This window comes from Pseudophryne corroboree, chromosome 1 (genome assembly GCF_028390025.1).
Source record: "Pseudophryne corroboree isolate aPseCor3 chromosome 1, aPseCor3.hap2, whole genome shotgun sequence".
Taxonomy (NCBI): domain Eukaryota; kingdom Metazoa; phylum Chordata; class Amphibia; order Anura; family Myobatrachidae; genus Pseudophryne; species Pseudophryne corroboree.
In genome coordinates this window covers 726,564,293-726,581,698 of record NC_086444.1, presented here as the reverse complement: position 1 = coordinate 726,581,698, position 17,406 = coordinate 726,564,293, and the positions used below count along the sequence as shown (strand labels likewise).

General features: G+C 45.9%; 1 protein-coding gene across 1 annotated transcript in view; it reads right to left on the bottom strand.

Moving 5' to 3' along the window:
- The window catches only part of LOC135046821 (phospholipid-transporting ATPase IK-like), a 1,701,102-nt gene that overhangs the window by 1,270,028 nt on the left and 413,668 nt on the right, over positions 1 to 17,406 (bottom strand). The window contains exon 4 of the mRNA XM_063955407.1: positions 16,322 to 16,435. Coding sequence (XP_063811477.1) covers positions 16,322 to 16,435 — 114 coding nt within the window. The remainder of the gene's footprint in view (positions 1 to 16,321; positions 16,436 to 17,406) is intronic.

Below are 17,406 nucleotides of genomic sequence, written 5' to 3'. Positions count from 1 at the left end.
CAGCAGTAGGCGTTACACTCAAGGATCCATTGGAGGAATCCCAGTCAGGAGAGGACTCGTCAGACTTGCCAGTGACATGGCCTGCAGGACTATTGGTATTCCTGTCTAAGGAGGAAATTGACACTGAGGAAGTTGGTGGTGTGGTTTGCAGGAGCTTGGATACAAGAGGAAGGGATTTAGTTGTCAGTGGACTACTTCCGCTGTCACCCAAAGTTTTTGAACTTGTCAATGACTTCTGATGAATGCACTCCAGGTGACGTATAAGGGAGGATGTTCCTAGGTGGTTAACATCCTTACCCTTACTTATTACAGCTTGACAAAGGCAACACACGGCTTGACACCTGTTGTCTGCATTTCTATTAAAATAATTCCACACCGAAGGTGATTTTTTTTGTAATTTGACCAGGCATGTCAATGGCCATATTCATCCCATGGACTGCAGGTGTCTCCCCGGGTGCCTGACTTAAAGAAACCACCTCACCATCAGAATCCTCCTTGTCAATTTCCTCCTCAGCGCCAGCAACACCCATATCCTCATCTTGGTGTACTTCAACAGTGACATCTTCAATTTGACTATCAGGAACTGGACTGTGGGTGCTCCTTCCAACACTTCCAGGGGGCGTGCAAATGGTGGAAGGAGCCACCTCTTCCCGTCCAGTGTTGGGAAGGTCAGGCATCGCAACCAACACAATTGGGGATTTGCGAATTAGAAAAACGCACAGTTCTTTGCTGTGCTTTTGCCATCTTAACTCTTTCAGTTTTCTAGCGGGAGGATGAGTGCTTCCATCCTTATGTGAAGCTGAACCACTAGCCATGAACATAGGCCATGGCCTCAGCCGTTCCTTGCCACTCCGTGTCGTAAATGGCATATTGGCAAGTTTACGCTTCTCCTCAGATGCTTTTAATTTAGATTGTGGGGTCATTTTACTGAACTTTTTTTGGGGATTTTACATGCTCTCTACTATGACATTGGGCATCGGCCTTGGCAAACAACATTGATGGCATTGAATCGTCTCTGCCATGACTAGTGGCAGCAGCTTCAGCACTAGGTAGAAGTGGATCTTGATCTTTCCCTATTTCACCCTCCACATTTTTGTTTTCCATTCTTTAATGTGTGGAATTATATGCCAGTAATATTATATCAACAGCAATGGCCTACTGTACTGTACAACTTTATACTGTTGGTCACCAAAATGCTGCACTGTAAATCTATATATACACGGTTTACAAAAATGCAGCACAGATATGGAATGGATACTTGCAGTGACACAGAGCTGCAAGATACAGCAATGGCCTACTGTACAACTATATTCTGTTGGTCACCAAAATGCAGCACACTGAGCACAGATATTTGCAGCACACTGAGCACAGATATTTGCAGCACACTGAGCACAGATATGGAGCTTTTCAGGCAGAGAACGTAGATATTTGCAGCACACTGAGCATAGATATTTGCAGCACACTGAGCACAGATATTTGCAGCACACTGAGCACAGATATGGAGCTTTTCAGGCAGATGCACGAGTGAAAATGGCGGCAACGCGCTGCTCTTTATATAAAATACGAATCTCGCAAGAATCCGACAGCGGGATGATGACATTCGGCCGCGTTCGGGTTAACCGAGCAAGGCGGGAAGATCCGAGGCTTCCTCGGAACCGTGTAAAATAGGTGAAGTTCGGGGGGGGAGGGGTCGGATCTCGACGAACCGAACCCGCTCATCTCTAATTTATATGCACATCTTTGTTACACATACAATGGAAATATTTGTTCTATGGGATGTATGCTACTAAGTCTCTAATAAAAATATTTAATAAAAAATAATAAAGAAAAGAAAGCATTTACTACCCTCTTCGTCTGTACTTAGTTTTATTGTTTAAAGTGATTCTTACTAAACTTTGAAACTGCATGCCCTAGTGCATATAATGTTTGGCTTAATTTATATTTTCCTTTGTCTTACATCAGTAATGACATTTGGGACTTATTAGGAAGAGTATTGGTTTGTTGTTTTAATGATTAAGATGCACTCATGCTGAACATGCAAGGTTTCAAATAATCCCTTTCTACATTTATATTATTTACAGTATAATGATATTTTGTTGTATTACAGATGTAGCCATGCTCAATTCACTGCGATTCAACATGCTGCATGGTGTGCCAGGCTGTGACTGCTTTAGGAATCAATGGAGCTATCACCGCCTGCGACTAGTCGCAGCCTGGCTTGCCATCCAGCATGCCATGTTGCAGTAAGATGAGCATGGCTACATGTGTATAGCTTGTCCTACATAGAAGAGTTTTAGTGTCACCTCTGATTGGGAAACAATGTACAGTGGCCCCTTTTCAGTAGTCATCGTTACTGATATGCGATCGCATTTCCTCTAGAGATGAGCGGGTTCGGTTTCTCTGAATCCGAACCCGCCCGAACTTCATGTTTTTTTTCACGGGTCCGAGCGACTCGGATCTTCCCGCCTTGCTCGGTTAACCCGAGCGCGCCCGAACGTCATCATGACGCTGTCGGATTCTCGCGAGGCTCGGATTCTATCGCGAGACTCGGATTCTATATAAGGAGCCGCGCGTCGCCGCCATTTTCACACGTGCATTGAGATTGATAGGGAGAGGACGTGGCTGGCGTCCTCTCCATTTAGATTAGGGTTGAGAGAGAGAGAGAGAGATTGACCTGAGGCTGTGATACTGTAGAAGAGAGTGCAGAGTTTAGTGACTGACGACCACAGTGACCACCAGACAGTGCAGTTGTTTGTTTTATTTAATATATCCGTTCTCTGCCTGAAAAAAACGATACACACAGTGACTCAGTCACATACCATATCTGTGTGCACTGCTCAGCCCAGTGTGCTGCATCAATGTATATATATATATCTGACTGTGCTCAGCTCACACAGCTTATAATTGTGGGGGAGACTGGGGAGCACTGCAGTGCCAGTTATAGGTTATAGCAGGAGCCAGGAGTACATAATATTATATTAAAATTAAACAGTGCACACTTTTGCTGCAGGAGTGCCACTGCCAGTGTGACTAGTGACCAGTGACCTGACCACCAGTATATATAATATTAGTAGTATACTATCTCTTTATCAACCAGTCTATATTAGCAGCAGACACAGTACAGTGCGGTAGTTCACGGCTGTGGCTACCTCTGTGTCGGCACTCGGCAGCCCGTCCATAATTGTATATACCACCTAACCGTGGTTTTTTTTTCTTTCTTTATAGTCATACTAGTTACGAGTATACTATCTCTTTATCAACCAGTCTATATTAGCAGCAGACACAGTACAGTGCGGTAGTTCACGGCTGTGGCTACCTCTGTGTCGGCACTCGGCAGCCCGTCCATAATTGTATATACCACCTAACCGTGGTTTTTTTTTCTTTCTTTATACATACATACTAGTTACGAGTATACTATCTCTTTATCAACCAGTCTATATTAGCAGCAGACACAGTACAGTGCGGTAGTTCACGGCTGTGGCTACCTCTGTGTCGGCACTCGGCAGCCCGTCCATAATTGTATATACCACCTAACCGTGGTTTTTTTTTCTTTCTTTATACATACATACTAGTTACGAGTATACTATCTCTTTATCAACCAGTCTATATATTAGCAGCAGACACAGTACAGTGCGGTAGTTCACGGCTGTGGCTACCTCTGTGTCGGCACTCGGCAGCCCATCCATAATTGTATATACCACCTAACCGTGGTTTTTTTTTCTTTCTTTAAACATACATACTAGTTACGAGTATACTATCTCTTTATCAACCAGTCTATATATTAGCAGCAGACACAGTACAGTGCGGTAGTTCACGGCTGTGGCTACCTCTGTGTCGGCACTCGGCAGCCCGTCCATAATTGTATATACCACCTAACCGTGGTTTTTTTTTCTTTCTTTATACATACATACTAGTTACGAGTATACTATCTCTTTATCAACCAGTCTATATATTAGCAGCAGACACAGTACAGTGCGGTAGTTCACGGCTGTGGCTACCTCTGTGTCGGCACTCGGCAGCCCGTCCATAATTGTATATATCACCTAACCGTGGTTTTTTTTTCTTTCTTTATACATACATACTAGTTACGAGTATACTATCTCTTTATCAACCAGTCTATATATTAGCAGCAGACACAGTACAGTGCGGTAGTTCACGGCTGTGGCTACCTCTGTGTCGGCACTCGGCAGCCCGTCCATAATTGTATATACCACCTAACCGTGGTTTTTTTTTCTTTCTTTATACATACATACTAGTTACGAGTATACTATCTCTTTATCAACCAGTCTATATATTAGCAGCAGACACAGTACAGTGCGGTAGTTCACGGCTGTGGCTACCTCTGTGTCGGCACTCGGCAGCCCGTCCATAATTGTATATACCACCTAACCGTGGTTTTTTTTTCTTTCTTTATACATACATACTAGTTACGAGTATACTATCTCTTTATCAACCAGTCTATATATTAGCAGCAGACACAGTACAGTGCGGTAGTTCACGGCTGTGGCTACCTCTGTGTCGGCACTCGGCAGCCCGTCCATAATTGTATATACCACCTAACCGTGGTTTTTTTTTCTTTCTTTATACATACATACTAGTTACGAGTATACTATCTCTTTATCAACCAGTCTATATATTAGCAGCAGACACAGTACAGTGCGGTAGTTCACGGCTGTGGCTACCTCTGTGTCGGCACTCGGCAGCCCGTCCATAATTGTATATACCACCTAACCGTGGTTTTTTTTTCTTTCTTTATACATACATACTAGTTACGAGTATACTATCTCTTTATCAACCAGTCTATATATTAGCAGCAGACACAGTACAGTGCGGTAGTTCACGGCTGTGGCTACCTCTGTGTCGGCACTCGGCAGCCCGTCCATAATTGTATATACCACCTAACCGTGGTTTTTTTTTCTTTCTTTATACATACATACTAGTTACGAGTATACTATCTCTTTATCAACCAGTCTATATATTAGCAGCAGACACAGTACAGTGCGGTAGTTCACGGCTGTGGCTACCTCTGTGTCGGCACTCGGCAGCCCGTCCATAATTGTATATACCACCTAACCGTGGTTTTTTTTTCTTTCTTTATACATACATACTAGTTACGAGTATACTATCTCTTTATCAACCAGTCTATAGATTAGCAGCAGACACAGTACAGTGCGGTAGTTCACGGCTGTGGCTACCTCTGTGTCGGCACTCGGCAGCCCGTCCATAATTGTATATACCACCTAACCGTGGTTTTTTTTTCTTTCTTTATACATACATACTAGTTACGAGTATACTATCTCTTTATCAACCAGTCTATATATTAGCAGCAAACACAGTACAGTGCGGTAGTTCACGGCTGTGGCTACCTCTGTGTCGGCACTCGGCAGCCCGTCCATAATTGTATACTAGTATCCAATCCATCCATCTCCATTGTTTACCTGAGGTGCCTTTTAGTTGTGCCTATTAAAATATGGAGAACAAAAATGTTGAGGTTCCAAAATTAGGGAAAGATCAAGATCCACTTCCACCTCGTGCTGAAGCTGCTGCCACTAGTCATGGCCGAGACGATGAAATGCCAGCAACGTCGTCTGCCAAGGCCGATGCCCAATGTCATAGTACAGAGCATGTCAAATCCAAAACACCAAATATCAGTAAAAAAAGGACTCCAAAACCTAAAATAAAATTGTCGGAGGAGAAGCGTAAACTTGCCAATATGCCATTTACCACACGGAGTGGCAAGGAACGGCTGAGGCCCTGGCCTATGTTCATGGCTAGTGGTTCAGCTTCACATGAGGATGGAAGCACTCAGCCTCTCGCTAGAAAAATGAAAAGACTAAAGCTGGCAAAAGCAGTAGCACCGCAAAGAACTGTGCGTTCTTCGAAATCCCAAATCCACAAGGAGAGTCCGACTCCAATTGTGTCGGTTGCGATGCCTGACCTTCCCAACACTGGACGTGAAGAGCATGCGCCTTCCACCATTTGCACGCCCCCTGCAAGTGATGTAAGGAGCACCCGCAGTCCAGTTCCTGATAGTCAGATTGAAGATGTCAGTGTTGAAGTACACCAGGATGAGGAGGATATGGGTGTTGCTGGCGCTGGGGAGGAAATTGACCAGGAGGATTCTGATGGTGAGGTGGTTTGTTTAAGTCAGGCACCCGGGGAGACACCTGTTGTCCGTGGTAGGAATATGGCCGTTGACATGCCTGGTGAAAATACCAAAAAAATCAGCTCTTCGGTGTGGAAGTATTTCACCAGAAATGCGGACAACAGGTGTCAAGCCGTGTGTTCCCTTTGTCAAGCTGTAATAAGTAGGGGTAAGGACGTTAACCACCTCGGAACATCCTCCCTTATACGTCACCTGCAGCGCATTCATAATAAGTCAGTGACAAGTTCAAAAACTTTGGGTGACAGCGGAAGCAGTCCACTGACCAGTAAATCCCTTCCTCTTGTAACCAAGCTCACGCAAACCACCCCACCAACTCCCTCAGTGTCAATTTCCTCCTTCCCCAGGAATGCCAATAGTCCTGCAGGCAATGTCACTGGCAATTCTGACGAGTCCTCTCCTGCCTGGGATTCCTCCGATGCATCCTTGCGTGTAACGCCTACTGCTGCTGGCGCTGCTGTTGTTGCTGCTGGGAGTCGATGGTCATCCCAGAGGGGAAGTCGTAAGCCCACTTGTACTACTTCCAGTAAGCAATTGACTGTTCAACAGTCCTTTGCGAGGAAGATGAAATATCACAGCAGTCATCCTGCTGCAAAGCGGATAACTGAGGCCTTGACAACTATGTTGGTGTTAGACGTGCGTCCGGTATCCGCCGTTAGTTCACAGGGAACTAGACAATTTATTGAGGCAGTGTGCCCCCGTTACCAAATACCATCTAGGTTCCACTTCTCTAGGCAGGCGATACCGAGAATGTACACGGACGTCAGAAAAAGACTCACCAGTGTCCTAAAAAATGCAGTTGTACCCAATGTCCACTTAACCACGGACATGTGGACAAGTGGAGCAGGGCAGGGTCAGGACTATATGACTGTGACAGCCCACTGGGTAGATGTATGGACTCCCGCCGCAAGAACAGCAGCGGCGGCACCAGTAGCAGCATCTCGCAAACGCCAACTCTTTCCTAGGCAGGCTACGCTTTGTATCACCGCTTTCCAGAATACGCACACAGCTGAAAACCTCTTACGGCAACTGAGGAAGATCATCGCGGAATGGCTTACCCCAATTGGACTCTCCTGTGGATTTGTGGCATCGGACAACGCCAGCAATATTGTGTGTGCATTAAATATGGGCAAATTCCAGCACGTCCCATGTTTTGCACATACCTTGAATTTGGTGGTGCAGAATTTTTTAAAAAACGACAGGGGCGTGCAAGAGATGCTGTCGGTGGCCAGAAGAATTGCGGGACACTTTCGGCGTACAGGCACCACGTACAGAAGACTGGAGCACCACCAAAAACTACTGAACCTGCCCTGCCATCATCTGAAGCAAGAAGTGGTAACGAGGTGGAATTCAACCCTCTATATGCTTCAGAGGTTGGAGGAGCAGCAAAAGGCCATTCAAGCCTATACAATTGAGCACGATATAGTAGGTGGAATGCACCTGTCTCAAGCGCAGTGGAGAATGATTTCAACGTTGTGCAAGGTTCTGATGCCCTTTGAACTTGCCACACGTGAAGTCAGTTCAGACACTGCCAGCCTGAGTCAGGTCATTCCCCTCATCAGGCTTTTGCAGAAGAAGCTGGAGACATTGAAGGAGGAGCTAACACGGAGCGATTCCGCTAGGCATGTGGGACTTGTGGATGGAGCCCTTCTTTCGCTTAACAAGGATTCACGGGTGGTCAATCTGTTGAAATCAGAGCACTACATTTTGGCCACCGTGCTCGATCCTAGATTTAAAGCCTACCTTGGATCTCTCTTTCCGGCAGACACAAGTCTGCTGGGGTTGAAAGACCTGCTGGTGACAAAATTGTCAAGTCAAGCGGAACGCGACCTGTCAACATCTCCTCCTTCACATTCTCCCGCAACTGGGGGTGCGAGGAAAAGGCTCAGAATTCCGAGCCCACCCGCTGGCGGTGATGCAGGGCAGTCTGGAGCGACTGCTGATGCTGACATCTGGTCCGGACTGAAGGACCTGACAACGATTACGGACATGTCGTCTACTGTCACTGCATATGATTCTCTCAACATTGATAGAATGGTGGAGGATTATATGAGTGACCGCATCCAAGTAGGCACGTCACACAGTCCGTACTTATACTGGCAGGAAAAAGAGGCAATTTGGAGGCCCTTGCACAAACTGGCTTTATTCTACCTAAGTTGCCCTCCCACAAGTGTGTACTCCGAAAGAGTGTTTAGTGCCGCCGCTCACCTTGTCAGCAATCGGCGTACGAGGTTACATCCAGAAAATGTGGAGAAGATGATGTTCATTAAAATGAATTATAATCAATTCCTCCGCGGAGACATTGACCAGCAGCAATTGCCTCCACAAAGTACACAGGGAGCTGAGATGGTGGATTCCAGTGGGGACGAATTGATAATCTGTGAGGAGGGGGATGTACACGGTGATATATCGGAGGGTGATGATGAGGTGGACATCTTGCCTCTGTAGAGCCAGTTTGTGCAAGGAGAGATTAATTGCTTCTTTTTTTGGGGGGGTCCAAACCAACCCGTCATATCAGTCACAGTCGTGTGGCAGACCCTGTCACTGAAATGATGGGTTGGTTAAAGTGTGCATGTCCTGTTTTGTTTATACAACATAAGGGTGGGTGGGAGGGCCCAAGGACAATTCCATCTTGCACCTCTTTTTTCTTTTCTTTTTCTTTGCGTCATGTGCTGTTTGGGGAGGGTTTTTTGGAAGGGACATCCTGCGTGACACTGCAGTGCCACTCCTAGATGGGCCCGGTGTTTGTGTCGGCCACTAGGGTCGCTTATCTTACTCACACAGCTACCTCATTGCGCCTCTTTTTTTCTTTGCGTCATGTGCTGTTTGGGGAGGGTTTTTTGGAAGGGACATCCTGCGTGACACTGCAGTGACACTCCTAGATGGGCCCGGTGTTTGTGTCGGCCACTAGGGTCGCTTATCTTACTCACACAGCTACCTCATTGCGCCTCTTTTTTTCTTTGCGTCATGTGCTGTTTGGGGAGGGTTTTTTGGAAGGGACATCCTGCGTGACACTGCAGTGCCACTCCTAGATGGGCCCGGTGTTTGTGTCGGCCACTAGGGTCGCTAATCTTACTCACACAGCTACCTCATTGCGCCTCTTTTTTTCTTTGCGTCATGTGCTGTTTGGGGAGGGTTTTTTGGAAGGGCCATCCTGCGTGACACTGCAGTGCCACTCCTAGATGGGCCCGGTGTTTGTGTCGGCCACTAGGGTCGCTTATCTTACTCACACAGCGACCTCGGTGCAAATTTTAGGACTAAAAATAATATTGTGAGGTGTGAGGTATTCAGAATAGACTGAAAATGAGTGGAAATTATGGTTTTTGAGGTTAATAATACTTTGGGATCAAAATGACCGCCAAATTCTATGATTTAAGCTGTTTTTTAGGTTTTTTGGAAAAAAACACCCGAATCCAAAACACACCCGAATCCGACAAAAAAAATTCGGTGAGGTTTTGCCAAAACGCGGTCGAACCCAAAACACGGCCGCGGAACCGAACCCAAAACCAAAACCCAAAACCCGAAAAATTTCCGGCGCTCATCTCTAATTTCCTCGCTAAGTTCTGCACTGTGCCCATACTGCATATGCAGGGGCCGAGGAACTGCGATCGCATCTCACTATGCAAATGCCTCTGCCTTATGGAGGAATAGGCAGAGGCATTCATAGGGAGGTGGCACGGCATTGCAGGGGCTGCGACTCGTCTTTGGGTGGGTCAACTGAAATGGGGGCAAGTTTTGAGGGCCAGATGTCACACACAGCTGCTGTGAACCAAAAATTGGCTGCATTGTATCTGTCTTGGCAGCCTGGCTATGTAGACAGGGGGGCTTCTACAAATCAGCGATGTGATCGCAATTTCATTGCAATCGCATAGCAGTCCAGGTATTTGCCTGCTGGGTGGCCCCCAGCATGTGATCGCAGGTAGTTGCAATTTTGCTAAAAGTGCAAAACTGCAACTGAAACTGAATGAGGGCAAGTATCTCCTCAAAATAACTTTATTTTCTAAAGTATCTCAAACTTTTGATCAAGCCTTGTTTGAACTTTAAAATATGGGCTAAAATATAGGATAACAATTTACGTAACAGGACTATATAGCTAAAGGCAGGATGGAGTCAGGAGAAATGGAGTATGGAGTGAAGAATTACAGTTTGCAGAAGTGAGTAGTGATAAATCGAATGGAAATAGTTGGAGACTGATGAAAGAGGTTGTAGGTGCACTAGTAGCATACAGAGAGCTAAAGGAGAGAACAATCTGCCTATGATGATTCATAGTATTATGATGGCCATACACTGGGACGACCAGCATCCGATCCGATTCCAGTCACGATTTCCCTTCAATACCCCCGGGAGCTCTGGGTTTTTTTGGACACAGATGTGCGATCATATGCCTCCCAAAAAAACACGTGATCACTTTGAAAAAAATATCACTCAAAATTACGTTGATCGAATGTTCCATCGACCGATGCATCGTATGTGCATTAAACATGGTACGATTAGCATATGATTACAACGGATAATATGGGCTGCATGCATGATCAGAGAATGCAACATTTGACCCGCGAGACCGCACATTGCATCGTAATTGTACCCAAAACATGCATGATGTGCACACGTTGCATCGACCAACGCGTCAAAATCTTACATTCATACAAGATATCGTCCTAGTGCATGGCCAGCTTAAGTTAGTTGGGCATTACCAGAAGGGGAAAATAGGATAGAAAATAGGTGGATGGACTGAGTGGATGAGTAATGAGTTAAGTAGAGGACTTTATTAGTTAATACATAACTCCCAAATGTCCTGATTATCACGGGACAGTCCCATTTTATTTGCAACTGCCCTTGTGTCCCACCTGCGGGCTGTAGTGTCCCGCGGTGGAGGGGGAGGGGCAGTTGGGAGTTTCGTGTCACTGCTGCTCTACTTAGCAGTGGAGAACAGACTGTGCACAGCATCTATTCACTAGAGACAGAGGAAAAGGGGGCACACCAGCGGCTCATAGAGCGCTGGGCATGCCCACTCAGTGCCGAAAATGGAGACGTGGCTTGAGATAGCCCCCTTTTTGGACAGAAGCGCGCAGGTGTCCCTCTCCATGGGATTCTAATGTTGGGAGGTATGGTTAATTAAATATTTTTTTATTTATTTACTACTACCACTGTGTAGCCACTCTGTCTGGTTTACACCAGGCACATACACTACTGTTGTCTACAAGAATAAAGAAAGTACATTACATATGCTATAGTATCCTTGACAAGCTGGTGCATCTTCTGTATAATTTCAGCTCCTCAAGCTAAGCAAAAGCAAGTTATCAGCGCAGTCCTACATAATAAAAGCCAACTCTGCTCCTAACCTCTGTTAGCTGAGACAGCTCAAACTGAAAGTGAAACTGTTCCTGGTAACTGGTAATTGATCTGACTGTTTGTACTATGATATGTGTACTATGGTATGCCGGCGCTCGGGATCCCGGTGCTCTGCATACCGGCGCCAGGATCCCGACCGCTGGTTAATGGCAGTGGGGTGAGCACAAAAGAGCTTGCCACGCTGCGGGCACGGTGGTGCGCTATGCACACCGCGCTATTTATTCTCCCTCCAGGAGTGTCGTGGACACCCCAAGAGGGAAAATAGTTGTCGGTATGCCGGCTGTCGGGAATCCAGCGCCGGTATGCTGAGCGCCGGGATCCCGACAGCCGGCATATCAAGTGCCACCCCTGGGGAGCAGGGACATGCAATGAGGGAAATGTGTGGAGAAGATAAGCAGTGCCTCACCTTCCATAAACCACACCTCCCAACATATTTAGGCAGGTACTCAGGACTCCCTTGCATCATTATAGCCTGCCCATTACAGATATACAGAGTGTAACGGACGCAGCCCAGCTGGCTCATGAGGAGTACTTTTTGCCAGCCTGTTTCTGGATTCAGTGCGTTAGTGTAAAGAGACAGGACAGAACTTGGTTATCACCTATACAGCATGCTGCCTGGATTCCCAATAGAACTGGACATCACATATTTTTGTGAAACATTATCCCTCTGTTATATGTGTTTGTGTTTATCAGGGAATAATATGTCTAGCCTGATGTTTTGTACAGAATGCATATGAAGATGTATATATATGAATGTACTGGTTTTTGTATTATAGTTTGTAAAATAATGTCCCCCCCAATGTGACTGCTTTGATAACCTGTTTGTTTGCTGTTGGAGATACAGCCAGTCTCAGATGTCAGTCCATACACCCCCCTCATTCTTCCCCACACAATGGATTCCAGGCTACACAATCAGATTAATTAAGGTTCATTTAGTTAACATCTATTGTGTGCTAGAGGACATGCCTGGACATGTTAAAGTAGGTCTATCTGAAAGTGTTCTGTAGTCAGCCCCTTTAATGTAACCCACCCAATACAGAGCCAGAAGGTGTCGCCTTATGGTAGGACAGACAAAGGTTTGAGGATAACAGAGGCTATGGAAACAGAGAGTGCGCGGAAGTTCCTGGCCTGAGAGGAGTGATGTGTTTCGCTTCTGAAAGCTACTGGTAAGGTAGTGCTGCCAGTGTGCTGAGGCCTAGAAGCATTGTTGGGATCCGCTGGTTTCAAGAGGCTACTGGACGTGCACTGAGGGGGAGATCTACACAGAAGGACAGAGAGAGTGGATGTACCTCTGGAGTGGAGACACTGACTAGGCATTGCGGTGCCGTCAGTGGCAAAGGGCACTGTGTGAGCTGGTATCCCAGACCAGGGGACACAGAACTACTGCTGGTATGTGACATCAGGAGACTGTAATTCTAAACTACTGTGGGGACTTAGTAAGTAAGATACCATCCTGGCATGTAATAGTTACTGTTTTGTGTACTGTGTGTGTATATTTACAATAAATGGCGTTTGCCACTTTACTAAACTGTTTACCTGAGTGATCAGAGAATCCGTATCTTCACAATTGGTGGCAAGCAGTGGGGTCACTCAGTCCCAGTTTACCCTGGGTAAGGCTGCGAGAGGTGTCGGCGGAGTACACTTAAGAGCCTTGTAAACAGTTTGGCACACAGTAGCCAGGTATCTTGCTGAAAAGTTGTTAGTACGTTTGGAAAGTCAGCAGTATGGAGGCAGAAACAGAGGTGTACAGAAACCTCAACAAGAGATTCCTGCATATGGTCTGTCGAGCGCGCGGTATTAAGGTGACCGTAACGGATGTAAAGGAATCCCTAATTGCAAGATTGGTCCTATGGGATCGAGAACACCCTGATAATGAGGAGGAGGACTCTGAGGAGTCGGACAACGAGGAACAAGTGACGGAATGGTTGAGACCTTCAGCCGGGACATTCGATGCCAGTAACCGCAGGGAGAGCGGAGGATCGGAGGTGGGATCCCGAGGGTTAGTACAACCCCGTCTGAAAGCCCTTGGAGAGGGGAAGGTTGGAGAAACGTTTGAAAGAACACCAGGAGGTATTACAGGCCCGTCTAGAAGCGCTGGGAGATGGCGCGACACCCGAGGATCGGATGCGGGTAATAAAGGAGATGCTGGGATTACCAGACAACAGTCCTACAGTGTCCAATACTCTACAGACTCCCCTGTCCCATCAGGATGTGCCCCAGGAAATGGGCCAGCAACACAACCTGGTGTTTGAAGTTTTGCATGGAGGAGATTTGCCAAGCCAGCGACTGGGTCAGAGAATGGAGAGCTCGAGCAGTCGGCTGATGGAATCCACTCTGAGGTGGCGTGAACAGACCAGGGAGCAAGGTGTGTTGGATCACTCCAGGAGCCAGTTATCCCCAGAAAGGCGTACATGGAGTCTGGATCATACAGTGCGGGTAAGTGCAGTGAATGCTACCCTGTGCTACCCTATGCAAGGAATATATCAGGAACAGCTGAGTTATAGCATTCCTATACAAAGGACTAACCAGTCAGCTAAGGTGCCTGTGGTGGGAGGGCTCAATGCACCACACACAGAGGACAAGACCCAGAGTCATGATCTGCTTGATACAGCAATAGACCTGGGAGAAGTTCAGCTTCCAAGCTTTCAATTTTCAGAGATGGAAGATGAGGAACTGGTGAATGAATGCCAGTACCAAGAAGATGTTGGTGTCAAGGGTACCAAGGAGCTGAGGATTCACCACTGCAGGTGAGGTCTAGTCTGCCAGTGGCACCTGTACCAGCTGTCCAGTTTACTATGCTAGTGGAAGCCCAGCAATTATCAATCGAGGGTGTAGAAGACATTTCAGACCGAAGACAGGGGGTAGAGGCTTTTGAGGGGGGAGCACGTGGAGAAGAATTACAGATACTCGCTGCTCCCCTGCAGCCAAATTCATCCCAGTGGTTAAGTGCAGAAGAAGGGCCCCAGCCACTGACTATACCTGGCAGGTTTCCTGATGCAAGCCTGGTGATGCAGATTGTGCTACCCTGTGATATCTCAGAAGTAGAGGGAGTAACGTCACTCAAAATGGGGGAGGGGGAGGCAAACCACTGTCCAGATGCACCAGAGGTGATGGAGGTGGAGTTCCCAGGGAATATAGTGTTGGGGAGGGAGAGTGAGGACCCCAGAGACCAGATCTTGTTGATGCAGATCACTCTCCTCTCTGATGCACCAAAGATAAAGGGAGTTTTGTCATTAAATAAGGAGGGTGGTGAGGGAAGCACCTCTGATGATAGGGGTTACTCACCATCAATCTGGCTGTTTAAACCCAGTGCCTGGGATACTGGAGGGGGTCTTAAAAACTGTAAACTGCTGAGCCCAGACCCTCCACCGCCAGATGGAAATGTAAGCACACACTTGTTTGACCCAGGCGGTCCAGATGTGATGTCTGCCCATCCCAAATGGGTTACTCTTGTCACTGAATCGCAGCGGCTGGAAAAAGTAGGGGAGGTCTGTAACGGACGCAGCCCAGCTGGCTCATGAGGAGTACTTTTTGCCAGCCTGTTTATGGATTCAGTGCGTTAGTGTAAAGAGACAGGACAGAACTTGGTTATCACCTATACAGCATGCTGCCTGGATTCCCAATAGAACTGGACATCACATATTTTTGTGAAACATTATCCCTCTGTTATTTGTGCTTGTGTTTATCAGGGAATAATATGTCTAGCCTGATGTTTTGTACAGAATGCATATGAAGATGTATATATATGAATGTACTGGTTTTTGTATTATAGTTTGTAAAATAATGTCCCCCCCAATGTGACTGCTTTGATAACCTGTTTGTTTGCTGTTGGAGATACAGCCAGTCTCAGATGTCAGTCAATACACCCCCCTCATTCTTCCCCACACAATGGATTCCAGGCTACACAATCAGATTAATTAAGGTTCATTTAGTTAACATCTATTGTGTGCTAGAGGACATGCCTGGACATGTTAAAGTAGGTCTATCTGAAAGTGTTCTGTAGTCAGCCCCTTTAATGTAACCCACCCAATACAGAGCCAGAAGGTGTCACCTTATGGTAGGACAGACAAAGGTTTGAGGATAACAGAGGCTATGGAAACAGAGAGTGCACGGAAGTTCCTGGCCTGAGAGGAGTGATGTGTTTGGCTTCTGAAAGCTACTGGTAAGGTAGTGCTGCCAGTGTGCTGAGGCCTAGAAGCATTGTTGGGATCCGCTGGTTTCAAGAGGCTACTGGACGTGCACTGAGGGGGAGATCTACACAGAAGGACAGAGAGAGTGGATGTACCTCTGGAGTGGAGACACTGACTAGGCATTGCAGTGCCGTCAGTGGCAAAGGGCACTGTGTGAGCTAGTATCCCAGACCAGGGGACACAGAACTACTGCTGGTATGTGACTTCAGGAGGCTGTAATTCTAAACTACTGTGGGGACTTAGTAAGTAAGATACCATCCTGGCATGTAATAGTTACTGTTTTGTGTACTGTGTGTGTATATTTACAATAAATGGCGTTTGCCACTTTACTAAACTGTTTACCTGAGTGATCAGAAAATCCGTATCTTCACACAGAGCATCTATATTTATAAAAGGTTAACATTACACAGACTCACCATGACAGAGCCCTGGCTCCCAGCAGCAGGACTTCCTTCAATCCAGAAGCTCCTGTGTGGGTAGCAGCCGCCCCCCTAATATAATGCTGCCCTGGTGTCCGTCATTTAGGCTTTTAACTAGTAATAGAATAAATGGCACCGGATAATACAAAAATATAAATTATGTTCACTTTCTGCAAGAAAATAATCATTGATTTTACCTGAATTATGAATATAGCTGTGAAGTAGATCACATGAAGCTGATGGTATTGCTCATACAAATTTTTAGGGATGAAAGTCAACAGGTTGTACTTGGAGGTTTTAATTGTATTATCCTGTGAGAAATAAAATAAAATAAAAATTAGAGTAATCAGGTTAAGTATTATAGATTGTATTTAAAATATTTACGATCAAGTGATTCCATGAAACTCACCTCTTCAAAGAGGTTTACTAAATTCCAGAACCACCCAAATAATCTCTTTAAAATACATACCCTTTACAAAGTTCACATACTGCATCTCTGACCCCAGATTAACGTTGCTGCACGACTTCATATTTTATCCCTAGCAATCTGGCTGGACAAATAAATTGGATTACGGTTTATGTTTGCTTAAATTTGTTTATGGATTATATTCCCCCTCCCCCCCTCCATCTATCCCCCATATGTATGTATGCAAGGGCGTAGCTACCATAGTTGCAGGGAGTGCAGCAACAAACTTTTGCATTGGGGCCTACAATATATCTAGTTATGCCCCTCGACCTGCTCATTGTAATGTATAATATGAACGGGATTGCATTGTAATGTTACATAACTTTAAATGGGGCACTGTAATGTGGTACAATTTGAACGGAGGACACTATGTCATAATGTGAACTGGATGTACTGTGTTGTATGATGTGTACTGGCAGCCCTACAATTTAAACAAGAAAGTACACAATGTAACAAGGGAGCACTAGAATTTGCTTTTGTCTAAGACAATTTATATGAATTAAAATAAAATAAATATAAAAAAAGATAGATATAAAAGCTATGCAACACATTGATATGAACAACTGCAAATTAAGAGTCCATGAAACCACAGATACTAATTAAAATGTCCACATCTGAGACGCAGATGGAGCAATTTAATCACAAACAAAGTGCCATTTTGTAATTCGAAGGTGGGCTGCTTGGTTAAGAGGTGTGCCAGTATAATGTAGAACCAATTTGGCTAAAGGTGGATTGTGCAGCTCACTGAGTGCTCAGTATACCCGCAGAGCAGGCACTTTGTGGTGCCCTCACCATCGCCAAGGTTTAGCTCACCAC